Raw genomic sequence first — 26,543 nt, forward strand, 5'->3', positions numbered from 1 at the left:
GTGGATCCAATTCATTAGTAGAGGTTTGGCTACATAATGCATGCAAACTGAAGCAATAACTGCTATAGAAATGCATTCATTCCAATACATATCGCTGTAGAACTGGAACTGCATGCATTATAACCATGGGACTAAAAAGCAGGTTTTGTGGTTTTTAGTACTAAAGCTTTAAATGCGTGAATTTTGGAACTCTACCAACAATGACATTCATACAAAAATTGGGTGATATTATGTATAACTTTATATTGAAATAAGTGCTTTAAACTTGCACAAATGGTTTTGTTTTCATTATAACTTAATTTTCAAAGCCTCCAACTTACATCATTTTGCCACTGTAATCTCTACGTAATGAAATTATAATATTGTTAAGCAATTACCACTGTGATGTCAAGCAATGGGAAATGTTTTGAAAGGTAATTATTGTGCATGGGTATGGGGTAATTTTCAATTAAATTCTTGGATAGTGCAGAGTTCGCTTTTCTCCCAAATGCTAAATTGCTCTATTTAAAGACTGGCTACAGAAACTCTAAAAGGACAAATTAACAAATAAAACCATTCTCTGCTACCAGACTAAGAGCATCGGGACAGGGGTCCAAATTACATTTTTACTCTTCTTCACATAATAAAGCCATTTCTAGTGAAATAAAATTGCCTTTCAGATAATAATCTACTTACAAACTTTCAGCTTCATCCACTTTGAAATTGGTTAATGGCAATAACAGAAGAAAAACCAACGGAGTCAGACCAAACACAGCAATATTAGCTGCCCTCCCCTTGGTTAGATCAGTGTGAGCAGATAATTCCTCCAGTTCACCTTTTGAGTCAATTAATATAAATGCTTAATTATCTATATTTAATGCATTTTAACTGTAGCTAATAGAGAACCTATATGCAGAAGCTCAGTCTTCAAGCTTGAAAATAAATGATGTGGCACCAGTTTATCAGATTTAAAATCTCTGAATCAAGACACTGTACTTGATTTTCGATTTTCTGACGCTGCCATCTGGAGTTGTTTTTTTTTTTACAAGTTAATGCATTTTCTCTCTTATAGATCTTGGAAACTGACTGACTGTATCTTTATGTGCATACTAATACACTATTGTTTACACAATTCAATGGTGACGGATCACCACTGGGAACAGTCAGCCTTTGGATCAATAAAGATGACATTTTAGATAAGATTCTGCTGAGCACCAGGTGCTTGCAAACTCTTCCACCAACTTATGTCACAGTAGGGCAAAATTAACTTGCACTAAAACTGGAGAAAGTGAACTGTTGAGATTTGTTTCTCGGCAAATATGTGCCCTCAAATGGGAGAAAGATAAATGACCAATAAAGGAATAAAAAGGATGAAAATGTACTTTCTTCTATTAGAAAGCTATATTGTTTTTTGGAAGGCAAATGATATGCCAAGATTACAGTTCAGGTTTCATTTGGGAAATAAGTACATCACTCCTTTTGTAAAATCTCGTAGCGGCTACATTTTACTCGGAAAATGCCACTTAAAACGACACGTTGAAGAATTTGGATGACTAGTTAGGAATTCTTGCAATTTCATTCTTTCCAGGTAGTCTCTGCTTACAAATGTGATTCAAATGTGCCCTTGTATATCAAATCATCACGTTGTACACCTTAAATTAACATAATGTTATATGTCAATTATATTGCAGTGAAGCTGGGGAATACCTCACAAGACATTTATGTGCACTTGTAAATATGTGAAGTACCACTCTGAATGCTTTTTGTTGCACATGAAGGAAGGTCCCTAGTCAGACTATTGAGCTCTGAAGCCTACAAAGCCTGTAGTATCTCCAGGGCCTGATTTCAGGCAAGGTGGCAACGCTGCAGCCAGGGGGAAATGTATCCCAATTCCAGCAATGGAATCTAGGACCACATCCTGGGCCAAGGCCCCTCTGTTGTACATTTGGGGAATAAGTAGGTGGGGGGTGGTTCTGGAATAGGAGAGAGCCTCAGACACCCATCAGTGTGTTTACTTCTCTACTAGAGGGTTCACTTCCAGTATGCCTGAAAAGAAGGCATTTCTTTATATAGTGAGAGGGCTGACTGCCCCCCTCTAATCACTTCTTCTATGCAGAGAAGACACCCCCCGGACCCTGAAAGCTGCATAAGAAAATACTTCCTTGCCCCAAGGTTAATCAGAGACCAAAAGGCAACTACTTGCCTCACAGGGGAAGGGGAAGGAATCTGGATTCAAGAATGTCATACAGGTATAACTTGTTTTTTTGCGCTTCGATTTATTGTCCTTTTTACAAATTGAAGGTTTGTGGCAACCCTACGTTGAGCAAGTCCAATGGCACCATTTTTCCTACAGCTTTTGCTCACTTTGTGTCTCTTGTCACATTTTGATAATTCTCAAAATATTTCAAACTTTTGCATTATTATATTTGTTATGGTGATTTTGATCAGTGATCTTTGATGTTACCATGACAACCTACTGAAGGCTCAGATGATGCATATTTTAGCAATAAAGTATTTTTAAATTAGGGTATGCACATTTTTAAAAGATGTAATGCTATTAGACACTTCATAGACAACAGTGTAGTGTAAATACAACTTTTATATGCCCTGGGAAACCAGACTCATTTTATTGCGATATTTGTTTTATTGCGGTGGTCTGGAACAGAACGCGCAATATCACAAAGGTATGCCTGAAAATGCTAACAAATCATTTCACAAGCCGAGAGTTGAGGCGGGGGCTCTGTGGGTCTAAGGAGAATTCTAAAGAGAGTACTATTTTATCCAGAAAGGCTCAAGAAAGAAAACTACCTAAATTAAAAAAACTGCACTGGACATTTCAGCTGTGTATTTCTTACTGACCTAAATGGGAATTCTGTGGTTCTATCACAGTGTGGGGCTTAAGGGTACAGACAGTCCAGTCCGACAGGCCTTGGTCAGTGTTCTGCTCCACAATCAGTGGCGCTGTGACCCTAACCTCACCCATACAGTGGGGAAACAGCACAGCCCTATACCAGTAAGTGTTAGGAGAAGTCACTGAGAGGTAATGCACAGGAAAACTCAACACAGCGCTGGGCATGTGCTTTATTAATGCTGGCTTCTATTATTACTTTGATTGTCAATATTGCCTTTTTAGGGGAAGTTCTCCTTTGCATTTTGAATAAATCTTCAAGATACAGGGAAGATCCAAAAAGTAGACCAAATCATCCTGTTTCCCATGGGCAGAAGATTCACTCATTCTACTCATCAAATATTTATGCAGCGTTTACAATGTCCTACAACGTCCATGTTAAGCACTGTGGGTACCACGGTTGTTCGATGAAGCATAACGTCTGGTGCGATGACTAATAAAACAGATTTTGGAAGACTGCTTTTAGACTCAGCGTATTAGGTAAACGTCAAATAATTGCATGGCGGGAAACAGAACTGTGAAAGGATTCCTCTGTTGGACCCAGGACAGGCGGCCAGGTTCCCCTCTCTCTGGTTAGCTGTGAGGCGTCATGAGATTTCTATAAATTCTTTAATAGTAATTTGGATATTACACCTATAAAATAAGCATCCGCTGCCTATTTATGTCTTGTGGGAGATTAATTAATGTTCATAAAGGAATATCTTCTGTGGCTTTGCCGTACAAAAGGTATGAGAATGTTATTTTTATGAGACTCTGGCAACTCCAAAAGCCCTTCTGAGTGTCTTTCTCACTCAAAATCCATGCAACCTGCAAAAAAAGGTTTACAGGCCTGAAGAGAGGCATTATTATTCCATTTTGGAGCTGGTAAGCATGAATAATTTAAGGGTCATAGCTGTAGAGGAACAAATGTCAAAAACAAATTGACAACTATTCTTCGAGCAAAGTCTGGTTCATTTTCAAAAGGTCAGTTTGGTAGTTTTCTTGAGTAAGTTCTGAAATCTTAACTTCCCATTTTTACATTTCACACGGTCTCCAGAAAAACACATTTTTCGTAAGTGTTAAGGGCACCCGTGCCCATGGTAATTGATATTTGGCAAATGTACTATGGCCCAGCTGAGAGCTGCCCGTTTCTCCATCCAGTCGAATGGCGCGGAGTACAGTGCTGTTCCTGCTGGCTGCTTGGCTCTGCTGGGAGCCGGGCCATTCATTTCAAGATGGAATTCACGAACTTGAGACATTCTGGTCTAGTAGAAACTGGGGCTGTGACACAAATTTGTACTGAATAAAGAAGGGACTCTAGGGCCAGGTATAATGCATGCATTTACTTTTGTATGGGCTGGGGCAAGTTTTCTAGAGTTACGTATTGGTTAGGCCATCTTTCCCTGCTGTTAGAATGCAGTTATGCCTCTAGCTGCATGGATACATCTCGGCCTCTCCATCTCTGATGGAGATGTGGTGGTTCATCGTGTCACTTCCCTGCTCTAAGTACCAGTGTCCATGTGTAAAATGGGGGTAATAATAGTACCTACGTCTCAGTAGGCTATTCTGAGAATTAAAGTGCACATGTAGGCCTGGGCCACTGGAAGATGAAATAAACATTAGCTATTATTATGTTTATCCTAGAAGTCTGAAGATGGAAGAGCCTCTTTTCCTGTGAACGAGCCTTCAAAACCACCTTCACATCCCAGTGCAATGGTTCTGCAGAAAGGCACTGATGTGGAGGAAGACTGGATCCAAATCCTAACTCTGATTGAGCCTTTGACCTTGGGCAAGGTCAAATTGAGGGTGATGAACTACATCAGTGCTTTTAACTGGTTTGTTAGGGCCCCGCGGCAGGGTTCTGAGACCATAACTCCCACTTCACCCAGAGCAGTTCTGCTTTTAACTCCTTTACTTATTGGGATTCCATATGAGATTTCACTTGACAGAAAAGTTTTCATTGCTTATAAGTAAAGTTTAAGAGCGACCGCATAAGGTGACCTATAACTGTTTTAATTGCTAAAATGTATGGGTCTAAGTTCAATACTCTCATTGTTAAATTTTACAAATATGCCTAATATACCAAAAAATTGGAATTGGGGGAAAAACTGAAAGTCAGATTTCAATGAATTACCCTGTTTTTTTCCTTCTAAGGTTGTTACAAGAAATGACCAGTTGAATAACATTTCTCTCCCTCTTTTTCCTCCCTTTCTCCCTTCCTGTCTTCCTTCTAATGAGAATCCAGCGTATCTAATATATGCCAGAAATTTCAGGGTACTAGGGATCTAGGAGTGAGCAAAGTGACAGTCTCTGCTTTTAAAAACTCTTAGGCTTCCTAGGAAAAAAGGCAATAAACATGTAAACGAATCACAAGTTACAAACTGTGAAAAGGCTGTGACGAAAAGGCACTAGGTGAGGTGAGAGAGCCTGACCTACTCAGATAAGGTCGTCTAGAGAGGCCTTGGAGAAGATGGGCACAGCGACCACCCAGGCCGGGCAGTCCCCCACTCTAGTCATCTTGCCCTTCATTCAGCCCCTCACTCCCTTGGCCTTGCCCTAGATCTGGTCAACACGGTAACTACACCCCTCAGCCACTCACCCCCCTGGAGGGAGTGTGGCCACCAGTCATTTCTGACAAGCCTGGGTGGGGGGCGGCAGGGGAGGCAGGTCCAGGCCTGAAACAGGTGACCAGAGGTCTGCTTTTCTTTTTTCTGAAAGGACTTAGCTACTTAGCCCTTGAGATGTTTTAATTTGTTTTCCTGTCGATTGGAACTCTCAACAGAAAAGTAATTTTTCAATTCCTGGTTTATATATAGTATTTTTTTGATTAGGTAATTTATTTACTTGGTTCAAAGCCAAAAAAATTAAAAAATAAAAACAGTGGTTGGGCTCTGGGGCCAGGCTGCTTGGGTTTAAATCCCAGCTCTGCCAATGACTAACTTTACACAAATTATTCAAGAGCTTGCTGCCTCAGTTTCTTCAGCTGTAAAAAATAACAACTGCGTATACAAAATTAGTATCTTCCTCATGGTGCTGCTGGGAGGACTAAATTTCTTTTTTACATTCTCTTTTTTTAAAAAATTGAAGTATAATGATTTACAATGTTGTGTTAGTTTCTGGCGTACCGCAAAGTGATTCAGTTATGTGTATGTGTATATATATATTCTTTTTCGTATTCCTTTCCATTATAGTTTATTACAAGATATTGAATACAGTTCCCTGTGCTATACAGTAGGACCTTGTTGTTTATCTATTTTATATATAGTAGTGTGTATCTGCTAATCCCAAACTCCTAATTTATCCCTCCCCCCAACCTTCCCCTTAAGTAGCCATAAATTTGTTTTCTACATCTGTGAGTCTGTTTCTGTTTTGTATAAAAGTTCATTTCTATCACATTTTAGATTCTACATATAAGTGATATCATGATACTTGTCTTTCTCTGTCTGACTTACTTGTGAGGACTAAATGTAATCACTGAGCACAGTGTCTGGCATATATTAGGTGCTGAGTTAAGGTATTGTGCAACAGAAACCCAGGAAGAGTCCCAGACTACTCACAACTGTGCCTCCCTTCTCCTTCTGATGGTATACACTGGATGCTTGAGCCTATTATTTTTCTTTGACAAACACTTTATAAGAACAGATGGAAACACTAGCTCCGTATATTGGTAAGCGTATGCTACTTTGTCTAAAACTAAGCCAATGACATGTAAAGATAAAGCAAATAGGAAACACTACTTTTTGATGGTTTTCATTAACTACAAACTATCCAAGTTTATCAGAAGAGGGAAAGGGATACCAGATGGAAATCTAGGGTGACAGGGAGAAGGGGTACCAGATCTGGTTAACATTGGCCAGAACATTTCTACAATTCTTGGAATTTAATTTGTTAATTTGTCCTCCGTGCAAGTTCTGTTTACCTTCAACATAATTGAGCCCCTGCTGTCAAAACATCACTTTGCAATGGCAACTTTAAGACATCCTTTCAGCCACTCATCACCACTACAGATCTTGGGTGCCTTTGCTTAAAGACCACACTCTCCTGTGGCTTATTTAGGATACTTAAAATATTACCTGTTTCCTCACAGCAAGGACTCCTCCTGACAGCCAAGATGCTGTTTTTCTGTCATGAGTAATTATAAACGTACACCCCGAAAAAGAGGCTCAATTTGAGGGGCAGCATCTATATCAGATAGTAAATCACAGCGACATCTCCATCCCTTGGGCAACCAAAATGCACAACTCAAGATGTATGAGCTCTCACTCTGAACGCTGCATACCTGAAGAAAAATGGGATGCTCCACTTTCTCCCTGGGACAATTAGGGAAAAAAAACCCTGGCACCTTTGTTGGAGTAATTTATACTGGTTTCAGTTCCTTTTTTTTTTTAAACCATAGATATAGAGCTTCCATCTTTATAATCCAACTGGGAAAGCTATCTCAGGGAGTCCCACTCTGAGGTTGTCTGTCACTCCAGCTATGCATTTTAGATCTCCCCCCACCCTTCCCATCTCCACCTCTCTGTGTCTGACGAAGATTCTTTTATGTTCCTCCTCTACACACTCCTGACTGTTACATTCCCTGCTCACAGCCAGAAACTAAACGGTTCATCTTTGTGGCTCTCGTCAACAAAGAGAACCCCAGGCAAATTTTCATCCCTGCTTCCTTCTAATTTTTCTATTACTACTACTACTCATCATAGCTCTGTGACAGCCTTTGCTTTAATGAAACGGCTGTACATCTGTATTAACGAAAACATGGATCTCTGTGATGCTGGAGTATTGGGTCTGCTTTATAATAATACTAACAACTGGTATTTGGTAGGCACTATCCCAAGTATTTCATATACAGTATACCTCACTGAATCTTCATGAAAAACTTGCAGGTGGGCACCATCTATTATTCGTCTTATTTTACAAAACTGAAATGCATAAAAGTCACACAGCAGGAATTGCTAGAGTTGGAATTCAGATGAAGGTCAATTTGACACCAAAGTCATGCTCTTATGCCTTAAACTATATTTCGCCCATGGATTAACCTTCAGGATAACAAGGACAATTTCTCTTTTAAATTCCTTTTAGTTGCAAAGAACCTATCATCCTATAAAATGAAGCACAGATTACCTCATTTTGGGTGTGTGAGCCTAAGTGATCAGCATTTAATAAAAACAGTGGCATCTCAAAGTGACTGATTTTCTCTATTTATAGTTAATTATTTTTATTTTTTAAGCTTGGTGTTTTTCATATTCCCACCTTGAGCACTCAAGCTTCCGGAAGAATCCTGATGCCGCTCTGCTGGCTGTTGACTGGGAGGAACAATCGGTGGGCTCAGCATATTTAACCAGTCCCTAAAAAGAAAAGAAAATAAATGAACCACATGTTTGTAATTCCATATATAGATTTTACCTTTCTCCTGGATTTTTAACTCCCTGGGGCTTCCACAAAAACACATTTTTCCCTTCTTCATATTTCAGAAAATAAGATGTCCAGAAATTAATATTCAGTTTTATAGATCTGTAAATACACAATTACTTAACTAACTAGCTGTTCAATAAATACACCAACTAAATGATGATGACTGTTCCTCTCAAACGTTTATTACTGTTGATCGTCAACGATAGCACAGCTCCTCTTACCTAAGAAAATTATTTCAACAGCTAAGAAGAAATGCAGCAGAGACAAAGCTCCTTAGGACCTTTGGATAAGAAAGCCTGACAAAGTTACATGTCATGAATGACAAGAGTCCATTTGGTGATTCAAAAGAGAAGTTAGTCTTGGAGCTGTCATGGACCAGCCATGATGGTGGGAGCTGGTATGCATTCACTTGGGGCTTTAGGGCAGGGGAGGACAAAAGAAGGGAGAGTGAGGGCCTTTGGGGCCTTGAGTGGCTCAATACTTCAGTTCTCCTGGTATGAATGGGGGCGAAGCCACTTTAGAAAGCACCTCCTGCATTCCCCGTCCCTCTGCCTCCAACTTCCAACCTCATTCCCAGTCTCTTTACTTTCCTTCTTTCCATTCTTTTCCTGTTTCTCTGCTCCCTCTAGCAGATACCTGGGTGGGTGTGATATAAGTCAGTGACATCCTGAAGGCATGAGTCACTGTGTGTTCTACTTCAACTCTTTCTCATCTGTAAACTTGCTATTGAGGTTCTTCACGGGAACAGAGCAGGAAGGGGAATGTGAAGGATCTTCCAAAGTGAATTATATTTCTTGCATTGATATCAGCAGCCTGTGTCATTGACTTTATTCTTCTCAACAGGAACATGTCCTCATGACCAAAAAATTTCTTTCTAAATTTCTGCATTTCCTGCTGTCTTTATCTACAATGGGAGACAGTCCCGACCAGTAACTAAGAGCACTGGCTCTCTAGGCCAATCCTGGCACCATGTTTCCGAAATGTGAGAACTTTGCCACGTCACTTATACCATCACTAAGCCTTATGTATAAAAAGGAGATTGGACCAGAGTTTTGTCGTTAAGATGAAATGAAAAAAATGGATGAAAAACGTTTGGTATGGATCTGGGTACAGAGCTGCTGTCAAAAAATTTCAGCTATGACCACTATCATCTTCATTATCAATGAAGACCATAGTATGGCTGTACCCACAATGATAAACCAAGGTAGGAATTGGATTCTGCTGGAATTAAACCAGCCAAGGATTGTAGAATGATTTCAAGTCTATACAATAGAAGTTTTCTTTGCAAGCCATTTACTCTTCTTGTATAAAAAGGATCTTAATGTAAAAATTATCCAATTCCTATTTGTATTATTTTAAGATACTTTCACTCACTGCTCACCTTAGCTATCACCAGATTATGGCTTGTGAAATAAGCAAGGTGAGCTTGCTGTGTAATTGAATTTCATAATAACACATTAAGGACATCAGAAAGGATTTGTCACAGACTTCCAAGCTAATGGGGCATTTTCTGATAAGCACCTTTTACTTAGTCCATTTAATTATAGCAGACCAAAAAATTCCTACATTACAGAAAATTACAAGGTCACATACAAATTACTAGCCCAGTGGCTTCATTACTCGGCAAGAGAGATGGAGAGCAAAGATGAACAGGAGAAAAATAATATTATCATATGATGACACTCCAGCGACAAATTAGAAACTCCACACGATGGCAGTAGTAGCTTCTACCGTGGTCCATGGACATGCAGGAAAAGCAGATGTTATAAAAGGCAAGACATTACTTCTTAGGCCAATGATTTGGTTAATGTTTTTCTTGTCAGCAGTAGCTATGGGAAATACAGAGTTTTTCTTTTTGTGATTTTTGTTTGTTTTAAAGTAATTTCAGATTTATAGAAAAGTTTCAAGAGTACAAAGAACTATATATCCTTCACCCAGATTCTCCAATTTAAACATTTTATCACATTTGCTATCTATCTATCTATCATCTATCTATCATCATCTCTCTATCAAGGGTTGGTAAACTATGCCCATGGGCCAAGTCTGGCCCACTGCCTGTTTTTGTAAGGCCTGCAAACCAAAAATAGTTTTTATATATTTTAATGGTTGAAATCAATTAAAATAGCAATGTTTCATGATACATGAAAGTTATATAAAATTCACATTTCAGTGTCCATAAATAAAGTTTTATTGGAATACAGCCACGTTCACCTTTTTACGTATTGTCTATGACAGCTTTTGTGCTATGATGACAGAGTTAAATATTTGTGATCTGGCCTTTTACAGAAATGTTTGTCGGCCCCTGGTCTATAACCATGAGGTCATATTGCTTCTTCTAATACTAATATAATACCACAGAGTCATTTCCATCTTTCCTTTCTCCTTTCTGACACTGAGAAACCTGGCTCCCATTAGCCTCAGTATATTTACTTACTTTCTGAAGTACAGAACACGCCAAAAGTAGTTTCAAACAAAACTAAGCAAACAAAACAAAACAACCAATAAAACACTCCAAACCTACTCTCTAGGATTCTCTGTTTATGGTTCTTTTTTTCATTAGTCAAAATACCATGTTCAAAGTTTACTTAGGCTAGTTCTTTTTCCTACCTCTTCAGTGTGGTTACATTCTTAATTTGAAACATAGTTAGCGTCATTTGCTTCTGTTTGTATTAAGTTTTTCTCCTCATTCTTGATTTTTATTACTTTTGTTGTTTTGAGTAGGTAAAATATTAACAGTTCAAAAGTCAAACTTTTACAGAAAAGCATATTCAGTAAGAGTTAGATTTCTTTCATCCCTTCCAGTCTGTTTCCACCCCCTCATCATTTCAACACCATCCCCACCCACTCCTCCAGAGGTAATCAGTTTCATTAGTTCTTGTGTCTCTGTTTCTTTTTGCAAAAATTCAGCAGATACACGTCTATTTTTTTCATTCCTCTTCTTTCTAATGTAAAAGGTAGTATACTATAATTACTCTTTTGCACTTTCGTTTTTTCAACTTAAAATGTATCCAGGAAATCACTCATACCAGTTCATAGAGAGTTTCCTTATTCTTTTTTTTTTTTTTACAGCTGCATAGTACTCCGCAGTGTGGCATACATTTATTACACCACTGTCCTATGTTTGGGCAAGTTTTAAATATTTTGTGATTATTGCAATTAATGCTACAATGAATAACTTCGGGCATATCTATTTTTGTATATGTGGAGATATACCTTCAAGATAAATTCTTGGAAGTGGGATTCCTGGAATAAAAGGTAAATGCACGCTTGGTATTGTTAGATACTGACAAATTGTTTTCACAAGGGTTGTACCCATCAGCATTCCCAACAGCAATGTCTGAGAGTGCTGGTTTGTCTACAGACATGTCACAATATTACGTTGTCAAGTTTTTAATGCTTTCCAATCCGAGAGATAATAACTGATAACTTAAAGTAGTTTTGATTTCCATTTTTTTGCATTTGTTCTCATTATGAACATTATGAGTAGAGTTGACTCTTTTCGTATGTTTAAGGCTATTTAATATATATGTGTATATAGGTGTATGCATGTGTGTATTTTATATCTCTATCTTTTTTTTTCTGTCTGTTCATGTCTTTTGCTCTTCTTCCATCAGGTCTTTTTATTTTGTCTCTTTCCCTCATTTTGTCATCTGTGTTTGCTTATGATATTTTTTGCCATGCAACAGGTTTTTAATTTTTCTGTAGTCATATGCATCAATCTTTTCTTTTATTGCCTCTGTATTTATTTATTTGTATTTTTAAATAAATTTATTTATTTATCTATTTACTTTTGGGTCTTCGTTGCTGCGTGCAGGCTTTTCTCTAGTTGCGGCGAGCGGGGGCTACTCTTCGTTGCATTGTGCAGGCTTCTCATTGTGGTGGCTTTTCTTGTTGCTGAGCACAGGCTCTAGGTGTGCAGGCTTCAGCAGTTGTGGCATGCAGGCTCAGTAGTTGTGGCTTGCGGGCTCTAGAGCACAGGCTCAGTAGTTGTGGCACACGGGCTTAGCTGTTCTGTGACATGTGGGATCTTCCCGGACCAGGGATCGAACCCGTGTCCCCTTCATTGGCAGGTGGATTCTTAACCACTGCACCACCAGGGAAGTCCCTGCCTCTGTATTTCAAATCAGAGTTAGGAAGTTCCTCCCTACAACCAGGTTCTATAGAAATTCACCCTTTTATTCTTCCAGTTACTTGCATGGTTTCATTTTCCACATTTAGATTTTGGATCCATTTGGAGTTTATTCTGGTATATGTTGTGAGTTTATTCTGGGGTAAGGTGCATCTAATTTTATCTTGTAAAAATGACTACAGATTCCATATATGTGTGTTAGCATAAGGTATTTGTTTTTCTCTTTCTGACTTACTTCACTCTGTATGACAGACTCTAGGTCCATCCACCTCACTACAAATAACTCAATTTCGTTGTTTTTTATGGCTGAGTAATATTCCATTGTCTAAAAAACCGGTACTGATGAACCTAATGGCAGGGCAGGAATAAAGATGCAGATGTAGAGAATGGACTTGAGGACACTGCGGGGGGAAGGGAAGCTGGGACGAAGTGAGAGAGTAGCATTGACATATATACACTATCAAATGTAAAATAGATAGCTAGTGGGAAGCAGCCACATAGCACAGGGAGATCAGCTCGGTGCTTTGTGACGACCTAGAGGGGTGGGATAGGGAGGGTGGGAGGGAGGCTCAAGAGGGCGGGGATATGGGGATATATGTATACATATAGCTGATTCAGTTTGTTGTACAGCAGAAACTAATACAACATTGTAAAGCAATTATACTCCAGTAAAGATATAAAAAAAAAATGACTGCAGAATTCTCTTGACAAGTGATGTTAAGATTTAGAAGATTTTATTCAATTAAGAAACTTTAATCAAAACAACTCATTTGTTTGGCTTTTTATTAAGTAAGCATTAACAAAGTATATTTTGAAATAAAGGGTTTCCATGTTAACTATAAAATATGGAAAATATTTGGCTAAACAAAGTCAACCAGTAGGTTTTCTTGCAGGACTTTTAAGAGCCTTTAACAGACTGTGAATCTCCTGAGAGGAGGGTAGAATATGTAGACTGACCACCTTTTTGCGTCTGGAACTGTTCCATCTTTTGGGATCATGAGTCCACAGACCACACCACACCTTGAGACACTTCAGGTTATACCATTTTCCCACCCTGGTGATGTTGTTTCTGTTTTGTTTTAAGTATTTTTAAAATGTATTTTATTTTTATTGAAATATATTTGATTTATAATATTGTGTTAGTTTCAGGTGTACAGCAGAGTGATTCAGTTACATATGTAATATATATATATTTTTCAGATTGTTTTCCATTATAGGTTATTACAAGATGCTGAATATACAGTTCCCTGTGGTATACAGGAAGACCTTATTGTTTATCTATTTTATGTATAGTAGGTTGTATACATATACTCCTAATTTATCCCTCTCCCCTTCCCTCTCCCCTTTGGTAAGTTTATTTTCTGTGTCTGTGAGTCTGTTTCTGTTTTGTATATAGATTCATTTGTATTATTTTTTAGATTCCACACATACGTGATATCATATAACATTCCTCTTTCTCTTGTTTGTTTTGTTTTTATTTTACTTCATATACATTTAATAATTTCATTTTTTCAAGAGCAATCTTTTTTTTCTGTGACTTGTTAATAAGCCAGAAATGTGTAGTCTAGCACCTGTACCTCACATGTTTACATTTTTATATGTGATATGTAATGCTAAGCCACGTTTTGACCCCCATGCCTTCCCAGCAGCAGGCCGCACACACCTAGGGGCGGGGGAGTGCCAGATCAGGCCCGTTGCCACGTGTCAAGCCCCAGCTCAGCTCGGAGCCGCTCCCTCGGCCTGCTTCTCCCCCGGCTGCCTGCGCTCTGGAGGCTGCTCTTGCTCTTCGTTCTCCCGTTTCCATATTTGCCCTGTCGTTTGGACTTGACACTCTCTTTTGTTTGGTTTCCTCAGCTCTGACTATAATCCTTTTCCCTCTACCTGTAATGAAAACCTCCAGGTCCCCTGGTGGAGAAGCATCCTTTTCAGTCAGGCTTGCTCTCTGAGCACGCTCAGGGGCTGCTTCCCCCTCCTTTCTCTCGTGGACCCAGGCAGGCCTCCCACCCCGCCTCTCCTCTTGAAACGGAAGAGAAAGGACTTGCAGGCACATATATACATGCTGAGCTCTGTCACCAGAAGGTGTGTTTTATTTAAGAGTCAAGACAATGGGTTCACTTCAAATACCACATAAAAAATATAATGTAGATGAAAGATAAATACCATCTTGTGAATCCTCACAGTGGACAAATTCATCTAACATTAAAATCCTGTCCCCCGCAAATACCATGCTCTTTCCATTCAACTTGCATGTTAGAGTTTTGAAGGGAGGCAGTGAGCTTTAACTGAATCAGAGCTGACTCAGATATTTTTACAACTGAGGATAATGTCCTCACTTAAGATAGACTATGGTTTCACTTCCTTCATTTAAAAACAAGATTTTGTTTACAAGAGAATTTTACACACATTTATTTCATTAACGTGCTTCCTATAAATACATCATATATGTACACACACATACACACATATATACAAATACATGCATGATATGAGAGCAACAGTTAGCTTGATCATCTGTCTACATATACAGTAATCATTTACTGAACTGCTGTGTGTCAGACCCTGGGGAATCAGAGAGCTCATAGTCAGATGGAAGAAGCATTCTAGCTAACAGAAAACAACATGGGCTGCTGTGGGCTGATCAGCTTATTTGTGTGTTCCCTAAAGGAATTCCCTTGTAAGGAAACTGCCTACAATCTTGTATACATTTAAATATTTATTTGGGTGAGTAATTATTTGAGAAATCTAAAACATGACAACAATTATTACGTAGCTCTCATTTACAGCACTGAACTACCTGTTCAGAGGAGCCAGCCCAGTGTGAAATACTTATACAGGAGATCTTCTGTTAGGAATTTAGCAATTTGCAGCAATTTCTATACAATACTTATTGATATTTATCATTTGGTACCAGTGTAAATTTCTTATTCACTGAAAGCAGTCTGGGTTTTAAACATCTTCTAGGGCCAGGGAACAGACTAGGGAGAGGACTAGGAAATAGCTCACTTCGGGGAGAATTCATAGATTCTTTTTAAAACCTGGTGAAAACTGTTTTCCTAGAAAAATGACCAAAAATACCAAATTTTCTTTCAATTTTAGGAGACAGAGATCATCTGAAGCCCATTCGTGGACTTCTGGACCCTGAATTAAGAACTTCTGCATCTTGGAATATCACGGAGGTGATGTTTTTGTAGTGTAAAACCCATGGTCCTTTGTAAAGGACCAGACAGTAAATATGTTAGGCTTTACAAGCCACAGGTCTCTGCTGCAACTATTCAGCTCTGCTGCTGTAGTGTGAAAGCAGACATAAACGATAAGTAAACAAGTGGCGTGGCTGTGTTCCAATAAAATCTTATTTACAAAAGAAAAAAAAAAATCCTGCAATGGGCAGTATTTGGCCCATAGGCTGTAGTTGAATGACACCTGTCTTAGAGGAAGGAACTGTGAAGTGGAACATTCTCAAGGCTCTTATGAAAATTCCTGTCAATTTTCCTCCTAAATGCCTTATGAATCTACCTTTCTCACCATCTCTACATCCACCACCAAAGTCCAAGCAACTACCCTGCCTCCTGTTATCTGCAGTAAAAGCTCTGAATTGATCCCCTTAGAGTCATTCATTCTGGCTTCACTTCTCTGTTCTTCACACTATGGCCAAAATGCTAATCTGATTATGTCAACCTCTTTTTCAAACCCTTCAATATCACTGGGAAGTTATCGTATTTGGGAGAAAGACCAGAATTATTACCTTGGCCTTTGAGGGACTGCATAGCCTCGTCTCTATGTGTTTTTCCAACTTCATCTTGCATTGTTCTCCCTCTCACTCACCATGCTCCAGCCACACTGGGCTTCTCTTGATTCCTGGAAATATGCCATGCTCCCTGCCATCATAGGACTTTTGCCCAGGCTGTGCCCTCTTGTCTAGGCCATGTTCTCCTCCCCTGCTCCTACCCACCCCCTCCTTATCCTGGTAAAATCATACCCAACCTTCACATTTTGGCTCAAGCATCACACTCTTGAGAAGTCCTCCTGGACGCTCGCTCTCTAATCTAGCTGAGTTCCTTTGTTACTTCTTCTAATAGAGCAACTGTGATCTTCTCTTTAAGAGCTCTTATTTGAGTTCATAATTACATCCTCATTTGTTTGATCGTTCAATGAATGAAGTCTCCCTCACTTGACTCTACCCAGCACCTAGCAGAGTGCCTGGCACAGAATATGCACTTCCTCAATATTTACTGAATGCATGACTGTTGAGTCTCTTTGTTAGTCCAGAATACTGAGCGCCACTCAGAGTTGAAAGTTTCCATGACAATAAATAATGCTGCTGTTGCAACCCACTCTTGCATTTTGCCTCTATCTTACTCTTTCTCTACCTGCTAGGAACATGCTATTGTTTTCTCATCATGTGCTTGGTACACACACAATTTGGGGTCAACCTGGGGACACACACTTGCCTCTTTATAGCCAAGACAGAAAATTTTTAATTTTCTGCCTCAGAAAACAGCATGCTGGTTCAGAAATATGTTTACTAGGATGAAAAACTAAGAAAATATATGTTTCTATTTTTTTGAAATTGAAGCATAAGAGCTCTCAATAGCTTTTCTTCATAGGATTCATCTCTCATTTGAACCAGGACGCTCAAGCAATAAGTTGGAAACACAAAGTGTATGTTGGGAACTCTTTTGCATGTGTCTTAGTATGGACTGGAGCAAGTATTAAGATGTTATTGTTTACTTTTGGTTTGTTTCCTGCAGGAGCTCTCTAACCAGATTCTCAGTGTTCTGGTTCTGAAGGCCTTCTCCAACACTCCCAACAAGTGCTTACCTAGTCTATACTTGATTACCATCAGTAACTGTGTACTTACTACTTTCAAAGACCATATTTCATCTTCCAATAGCTTTGACTATTAGAAAGTTTTTCCTTATGTTGAGGAAAAAAATTTCCTTTTCATTTTCACCTGTTTCCCCTACTGTTACCCCTTGGGGCTTCTAAGGAACAATTCTAATCTCTCTCCAAGATGCAGTAGGAGAGAGGTAAGGAACTGTCTGTCCAGAACTCCTTCCTCTCCCTTCTCCTTGGAACGGCTCCCTCTGACCACACGACTCTGGGAATGATCATGTTCCTACATGAGCCCAGAGCCTCAGCTGACTGGCCTATGGGTAGACAACTGACCTAATATGGGCCAATCATTGTGCTTCCCTACAACTTCTGAAACTGGATCTGAAAAAGAGAGATGGTCCCACAATGAAGATGGAAGCCAAAAGAAGTGCAACTCAGATGCCACTGGTGACCACATTTCCTGTCACATGGTAGAAGCCAGTCTGAAGAGAGAATGAGGAAGCTTAAAGTCTGGGTTCTGGGAATAAAACAGTATTGGTACCAATGAATGAACTGGGAAATTAGGGAGATGTCATAGGAGTTTGGTTTAGCACATGAAGAACCTGAGGTCTTGGTTGTTTCTTTTGTGAAGATGTGTTAGAAATATTTAGGATCCATTACCAGGTCCCAGTCTTAGCTCTTGAATATGCTGACATTGCTCCACACCCATTTGCCACCATTCTAATCTATGCTTTTAGAATCTCTCCCTTGTTTTTCTCCCAGCCAACCTGGACTCCCTTGAATCCAGAGTGAGCTTTTCAAAATTTGCTCTTAGGGCAAAATCCCAAATTCTGCACTGGCTTAAAGCTTTGCATAGTCTGATCCTTACTATCTCTACAGCACAGTTTTGTGCCTTTCCCTCACTGTTACTGCCACTCTACCCCCAGGCTTCAGATGGAGAGCCACATCCTTAGTCTCTTTTACCATAATGGCCTAATACTATAGACTGAATGTTTATATCACCTCCCCTGCAAATTTGTATGATGAAATCTAACTCCCGATATGATGGTGTCTGGAGGCAGGGCCTTTGGGAGGTGCTTAGGTCATGAGGGTGGAGATCTAATGAATGGGATTAGTGCCCTTATAAAAGAGACCCCGGGGAGCTCCCTTGCCTCTTCTGCCATATGAGATCACAGTGAGACGATAGCTGTCTATGAACCAGGAAGAGGGCTCTCACAAGACACCAAATCTGCCAGGACTTTGATCTTGGACACCTCAGTCTCCAGAACTGTGAGAAATAAATTTCTGTTATTCATAACCCACCTACTCTATGGTATACAGTTACAGCATCCTAAATGGACTAAAACACCTAGTTTACTTTCTCCATCTTTCAGGTCAGATTTTACTTCAGAGAAGCCTTGCCTGAGTTCTAAGTTTACTGCAAGTTTAATATCAGTCAATGTTCCAGCAGAAAACACTTGGCACACTCAAATTAGCATGATTTGAGGAGGGTTTAAGAAAGGGCTTCTTACAAAGGTAAGGACGGGTATAGGGGAACCACATGGGACAGTATAGAATCCTAGGGATTTTGCCATCCCTCCACCCCCAGCCTTAAGGGACGAGGTAGGAACAGTGACCAGAATCTAGAAAGAGAGAGGGCCTCCTTAAGAAGAGCTATGCCCAGACTGTAAGTTCTGTAAGGCAGGCAATCATGTCTGTCTTCTTCACCTTGGGCTTGACACAGATACTCAGTAAATGTTTGTTGAATGAATGAATGGATACTTGTAGGAAGGCCAGAGCTATAAGAGAAAGATATACAGGTGAGAGTGAAAAGATTGGAAGGTGGATCAATCCTCTGAGGAAGACCTGCTAGAGAGGAGGTCAGGAGAACATGCTCTGAGAGTAGCTGGAGGAATAAGAGGAGTCAGAAAAGGCAGCTAGTTGAGAATGTTATGAGAATTATTCTTCTCAGACATTTCTTCTTTTCCCTTCATAAAAGTGCTCTCAGAGGATGTCTACATTATGGTGACATCTGGAATAGGATCGTGTCTCTTCCATAGCAAAGGCTGGGAAACACATTATGTAAACAAGTACTGTATTTTTATCTCACATAAATCCACGTTTATCTAGACACATGTAGCAAACAGTCATACAAAAGGAAAATCATATTCTTTCTTTCTTCTGGCCTCTACGAAATCACCTCTCCTGCCCATGTCTTTGCAAGTAAACCCGTAAAACAGAGAGGACACTGCTCTCTCCGAGGGCTCAGTGCTACAAGAAATCACAAAAATCATTAACTTCTTTTACTCTACTAAATATTCTTTATACATTCTCTGCAGAACTGAATATTTTTCCTGTTTGGCAGTATTTTCCCTTAGGTTAAGAAAATATTAATGACATACATTGACTCATTAGATACAGCAGATAATTCAACTCTGGAGGCACAAATCCAGGCATCAGCCATCAAATCCAACTCTAACATGTGAACAGCTAATATCCCATTTACTTGAAACAACATGGAAAAAGGCTTCTCTACACTGTTGTCAGCTTAGCTGCTTTCTAATTTTAAATTGAATATATGTTTATTGAGCCCTTGCAGTGTTGCAGACTTTGTGCTGTGTACTGAGGAATAAGACATGATTCCTATCCTTGAGGAATTCAGTCTCCTAGAGACAGACTGTTAGACGAACACTTGCAAGGGAGTGAAGCAAGTATTGTTAAATAGAGGTAAGCCCAGGGGACCTTTTACTGTTAGGAGAAGGGCTGTGGCAAGGCTTTTTATGTTTAGCAAAAGTGATGACAAGATTCCTCCTGAAGGATGAGAATGAGGCCACAAGATAGAGAAAAGACAGAAGAATATTCTAAAAGGGACAAACAGCATGCACCACAGCAGAAAGATGTAAAGAGCTTGAGGTCCCTCTAGCAGTGTGAAGTGATGGGCACTGGGTGTTTATATATGTGTGGAATGAAGACATACTAACAATTACTGAAGAAGGCAGCGATCTTATATGGCAAGCTAAGCAGTTCCTACTTTATTCTGAAGGGCCGGTGGATCTATTGAAGGATTTTAAGCCAGAAGAATCTTGGATTTGCATTTTAGAAACATCAAGGTGGAATCTGTGTGGAGAATGGATTGGTGGGGAATAAGAGAGGGGCCACAGAAATCAGGAGTTTGTTGTTGTATAATCTAGGCAAGAAATAATGATTTTTATTTTGGAAATTTAGTTCACATGTATATGAAAATACATATGAGGAACACAGAACCTGCCCCTTGACAAAATTCATCTCCCATTGTATCAAATTAAGGTTGTAATATACAGCAGTCTCCTGAGAATACATCTTGTGTTTGTCATCCTGTGAGAGTGAAGGTCTCTAGAGATGGCAGTATACCTCAAGGATCTTACACTCCAGCAAGTAATATTTTAAATTCTTTCTGTGTGTCCCATATAAGTTAAATTCGAATAGTTATTGAGTATCCATGTGCCCAACAGTGTATCGGATATATGAGGGTAATCAACAAATACAAGATATGGTCCCAGGAAAGTAGCCAAAGATATGAACAGGCAGGTCAGAAGAAAAGACATATAAATGCGTACTGCCTCCCCCGAATATGGGAAGATATGTGACCGTGTATATAATTATAGAAATGCAAATTAAAATAATGAGATATTGTTGACACACAGCAAATTCGCCAAAGCTCTAAAGTTTGATGATACTCAGTGTGGGCTGAAGGAATGTAAATTAGTGAACAATTTGGTAATATCTATCAAAATTACCTTTGACCAAGTAATCTCACTGTTAAAAACTTACTGTAAACACATACTTGCCCAAGCTCATAAAGATACGTGCATAAGGATATTTACTACAGCACTGTATACAGTAACAAAAAGCTGGAAACCACCGAAATGCCTGTCAGCAGAGAACTGATTGAATAAATTATGGTACATCCAAACAATGAAATAATATCCAGCAGTTAATGAAGAATGTGTTGATAGTCATGTGCAAATTCAGCAAGAGGTCCAAAAATCTATCCAGTAAAAATCCAAAAATCAAGTTGTAGAACAGTATAGAGTCTCACCCCATTTATGTTGAAAAAATACATAAACAAAACACGTTTTCTTGTATGTGCATAGAAAGTTTCTGAAGGATGCACAAGAAACTGTTAACCTGGGAGTAGGGATGTGAAGTTGGGGTGGAAGAGTAAGACCTGTTTTTCAAATCTATTTTTCTCGTTGAATTTTTCTCACTCTGTGAATTTTTTTTAAAACTACTTTCTTTTTTAAAGGCAGATTCTTGCTCTTCAAGAGCTTCCAATTTGATGGCATCTATAAGAAAACTCTTCTTAAACATGGCTTAAAAATATCTATAAAAAAGTGCTTTACGTGACAGTGCTTACTGGAAACAGGAGTATTGACTGGTCCCTCAACCAATGGAGGAGGAGGGAGGAAAATGGGGTGCCTTCCTCAGTGCCAACACACACCATCTGAGCTGATCCTAGCAGCCTTCTCCATTGGAAATATCAACTTCAGCGATGAAAGCAGAACATTTTGCGTCTTTAGAAATGTTGGTAAAGTTCCAGGAAATTGTCAAGATTTCATTTGCATAAACAACAGCTGCCTTATCTAATGCTATAGATATGACTAAAAAAATAGGTGTGGCTTATTATTTTTAACACATCATTCACAAGCCCGATTATTAAAACAAAATGGTTCCTGAACTGAAATTTGCAATGTCAGGTCTGACAATTCAATGATATAACTTGACAAAGAATGGTTACAATGGTAAAGACGAAAGATGCTCTAGCATAGAGGGGAGGCCTGGTTAAAAGCTCAGCAGGAACACACAGCCTTTTCTCATTCTAGATGTATTCATGGGAGTGTGTGAAAAGAAGTTTAATATTATGTTTTAATCAGCTTTTCAAAGGGTCTCTTTTCTTTTTTTTTTTTAGTTGCTGGAAGATAAAAGGTCTCAGTGTCATGGAAAACTAAGCAGTGACCCACTTATCCTTTACCTTTCATTGGAGGGGAATACTTTTGGGGTGAAAATTCTCAAGGAAGTCAACTTATCTCCTCAAAACAGAAAAAACTAATCAAGCATTGTCTGATTAATTAGAGACACTTGAAAAAAGAAAATGCTATCAAGGCCTACAGCTGTAATCAATTTAATCAACATGCAGAGAGCCAATCTGGTTTTCTTGATTAACAAAGCTGAATGTTAAACAGGGAGTGTGACATTGTAGTGCCATTAACTAAGGCTACACATTGAGCATTTTCCCTAAATATTCAAAGTCAAGTCAGGATAAAGTGAAAACTTTCTTTTATGATGAGGGCCATGGGAATGAACATTTCAATTTATTCCCTTGGTATTTTCATGCCAGAAGTTTCATCTAAGTAGCAGAAATATGTAGTAACTTCAGAATGCTTCAATTAAGACACACACAAAAATCAGCTACCTGGGAAGATCACATAATAATAAAATGAAGGCAAAAAAAGTGATGTGAGTTTAGTGTCAGCTTAGTGTCATCCAAGTTGGTTATGGAATTTGGCAGGAACAGACACACCAGACACAGATGAAATTTCTCTTATTACGTTTTAAAGATGTGAATGCAAAATGTATCTATAGAGTGCCTGATGAGTAAATCAGAAAATTCAATTTGCTTATTTTATTTGCATGAAGTCAATTTAAATGTCAAGACATCTAATGCTTATTAATTAGATTGGCTGATTAATGGTTTGTTTCTTGCTCTTAAAAAACCATAGTTATAACTATAAAATAATGATTATATTTTGTGTGGCAGATCTTTGCAATGCAGTCTGGAGTTTTATCTGTTAAAACAGTAATTCTCAGCCTTCTGGGGGGTAAAATTCTCTTTTTTTGTGCTTGAAATTTAATAATACTGCTAAATGCTGCTAACTAGTGTGTGACAATCAGATATTTGTTGTGTGTAATGTTACCAAAATAGGTTCATTATGGAGATATGTAAGTAATTTCCCTAAAAATTACACTGAAAATAATTCAAAGTAATCTCAATGTTATTCCTATTCACTTTTTCTTAAAGAGAAGTGGAAAAGAAAGAGTATACATGGCACATAATAAATATGTATGAAGTGACCTGTTGGAAGAGTTAAAGCCTACCCATTAGTACACATTGTGGTAGCTTTGATTTTGGTTGGCTGAATACACTTTTCTTCTACCTCTTCTGAGAACCTAGCTCTTCTTTCCTATGGGCAACTCACTTCATGTGGTTTGGGGTATAAGCCTTCCTTCACTTCCTGTATAGGAAGTAACAGTGTTAGTAGAGGGAAAAAGTTTTTCCTCCCCTACAAAAATGAATATGATTTCAGATAGCAAAAAGTGCTATAAAAATTTAAAAGGCTTGAGATCCAGGGTAGGCCAGAGTCCACTTTTGGGCTTTTGTTGGGTTTATGAGGAGGGTCCTGACTCATGTCTACTAAAGCATGCATAGGTGAATGACATCTATTGAGTGTATTTTCCCACCAGAAAAATAAAGGCGGAGCAAAACTGTATAAAGCTATGGTTTATTTCTCAAGAGGTCCTTCAGAACCTCTATATTTCTTTTTTTTTTTTTTTAAACCTCTATATTTCTATGGGAGACTTAAATATTATTTTACAGCAGAAGGAGGCACACAGAATGAGGATTTTTCATTCCAAATAAACATCACTGAAGATGCAGGGGAAACAACTGTCCCTCCAAATAACAGGTTTTATCTTCTTATCTTTGGGGGACATTCAAAAAATATCTGAATGCCTGCTCTATGCCACTTTATACCTCAGTTCTAGGTGTTGACAACAGAGTGGTGACCAAGCCACAGTCCCTGCTCATATGGAGCTTATAGTTTAGGGGCAGAGACAGACAATAAATAAATATATAAAGAAGTGAAGGGGTTCCGAATATATGCCATCTTAAAATATGCCAATTTGACCTAACGATTATTTTGAGCTGAAGGCAATGAGAAGAAGCAGACAAAAGAAAAACTCTCTGCTCTACCCACCTCTTCCAGGAAGGGTAGGATGATTCTTAATCGTTGGCGACAACTCTAGACTCTTGACAGGGATGGCACCAGAGGACTCTATACAACAAACCTTACTAACTACCTCTCATCTTCCATTAGTTTCCCCCATATATTTATCCTACCAAAATTTGCCACCTTTGGAGGCTCAAAGTCTCCTTCCTTTGTCTTATCACTTTTCTACAAAATTTATTGTTCTTTGGTTAAGATGCTGTATAAGCCCAAGTTCTAACCACTTCTTTGAGTTGCTCATCACTGAGTTCTTCCATGTGTATGTACGCTACACATGTTAGTAAACTTCTGTTTGTTTTTCTCTTTGTTTTGCTAATTTGTCTTTTGTCAGTCTAACTTGCAGGAGGGCCTAGGAGGGTAGAGGGAAAAATTTTTCCTCCCCTACAGAAATGAATATGATTTCAGATAGCAAAAAGTGCTATAAATATTTAAAAATAAAAGAAGATTTCATGAGTATTTCATACAACAGCTCTAGCACAGAGGTAAGGTGCTAGGTTCTCATAAAAACTCCAACCTATTGCATATGGACCGATTCCAAATGCACAGGGAGAATGGGAACCACAGAATGTCTGATTTGGGGCCATCTCTCAGAGATGGATGTTTCTAGCATATTGGGCCTCTCAGATGAAGAAATTAAATTCACATTTAAACCCTTTTTACAAAGGAAATCCTACTGCTGAGAATCCACAGACATTTTCATGTGCAGAGCACTGTACAAGGAGTAATGGGGAGGCAATGGGGAATCAAAGAGAAAAATTCCATGACTTTAGATTGACCACCTCGACTTCTAGGATTGATTTCCTAAAACTCAGCAAGGCTTGGTTGGTCACCAAATGGAACACTAACATATTCCTATGCTGCATATCTGTATGAACAAATGGCTAGGGTGGGACTGTAGCAAGAGCAATGACTATCATCGCCACAATAGAAAACATGTTGACAATCCAGGGTGGAGTTGGACATTAGATATATATTTGGGGTACCAACACAGCACATAATTAAAGTTGATTTGAACTTAAATTTCCTTTTAGCCTTGCAAACTTTGGGTTAAACTCTGTACCTCTGTCTCCTCACCCGGAATATTGGAATTATAGGACTGACAACACCCAGTTGTGGTAGAGATTAAAGTATAATAAAGCATATGGAAACTCTCACCACTCAGTGCCTGCTACAGAGATGGAGTGAATAGTGATAGGTGTGGTAATAGTAATAGTGTTAGTAGTTATTATTATTTGAAATTACAGAAAAAGATTCACTCTCAATCTTATATAACACCTTTTAGAGAGTTATAAGACAACTATGTGTTAAGTGCTTTGGAAGTAAGCCCTCAGCAAATCAACAGCATAAAACTTTGCAGCCTTTTAGAACTTTAACTAGAGTAAAATTGCCTTGAAATTAGAATACAAAATAAAACCATTTAAACCTTTCTACGCAATAACTGGGACTTAATGGTGCAGAAAGAGTAGGTGGGGTTTAATTTATTATTCTAATTTAGCTCTCTGGGCTTTTGTAAAGAATAACTACAGGGTATCATTTTCATCATTATGTGTGTCAGATTATCAGATGCCATATTTATGTACTGATTTCCATTTTCTTTTCAAAGTTTGGTTATTCCTTTATGTTCACTAGTCAAATAAAACAATGATATGCTAAAAAACAAGGCTCTGTGAGGTGAATGACAGTTTAATTTTCCCCTAGTGTTGGCTGGTTGCACAAGAAAATAAAGAACTGGAGAAAGCTGGCAGGATCTTAAGTTGATTAGATTTATTTCCCAGCAGTTGCAGGGTGTATTAATTGTAACATTTCAATTAATGAAAAAAATTGTGATAGAAGGCTGATGTGGGTGATAAATGGACTTTTGATCAGATATGATGGTAAAATGCTATTTTTAAAACATATGGAGGAAATAATCAGAATTCTTCTGTTGCTGGGACCATTCTAGTGTGTAAATTGGGCTTGCCAAGGAGGGTAATAATTCTTTCCTGTCGCCAAGCTACCATCATCATCATTATAATTATTCATGGTGTTACAGCTTCTGTTCAACCTAAAGATGGTCCTTGTTCTATAGAAAACTTACATGCTAAATTGTAAAAAAGGCGGGAAGATAGGGAAACACTGAACTACCAGAAAGAGCAAACTGACTATATTAGACTAAGAATTACACTAATGGTTCTTATCAATAAATTATCTTATTAAAGTGCAACATACACATAGAAACGTGCACAAATAATAAATGTACAGCTCAATGTATGATCTGAAAGTTACTATAAGCACCACCTGG

At 38.6% G+C, this 26,543-nt stretch overlaps 1 protein-coding gene across 5 annotated transcripts in view; it reads right to left on the reverse strand.

The window, feature by feature from the left end:
• Positions 1-26,543, reverse strand: part of CFAP20DC (CFAP20 domain containing) — a 291,020-nt gene that overhangs the window by 29,895 nt on the left and 234,582 nt on the right. For 4 of the 5 annotated variants that reach the window (XM_059940068.1, XM_059940072.1, XM_059940067.1 and 1 more), the window contains one exon: positions 8,117-8,211. In XM_059940068.1, coding sequence (XP_059796051.1) covers positions 8,117-8,211 — 95 coding nt within the window. Of the gene's footprint in view, positions 1-3,623; positions 3,695-8,116; positions 8,212-26,543 lie in introns of those variants that run through there. The other variant, XM_059940069.1, reaches the window with a different exon arrangement.

The sequence above is a fragment of the Balaenoptera ricei genome, chromosome 11 (genome assembly GCF_028023285.1).
Source record: "Balaenoptera ricei isolate mBalRic1 chromosome 11, mBalRic1.hap2, whole genome shotgun sequence".
In the NCBI taxonomy this organism is placed as follows: domain Eukaryota; kingdom Metazoa; phylum Chordata; class Mammalia; order Artiodactyla; family Balaenopteridae; genus Balaenoptera; species Balaenoptera ricei.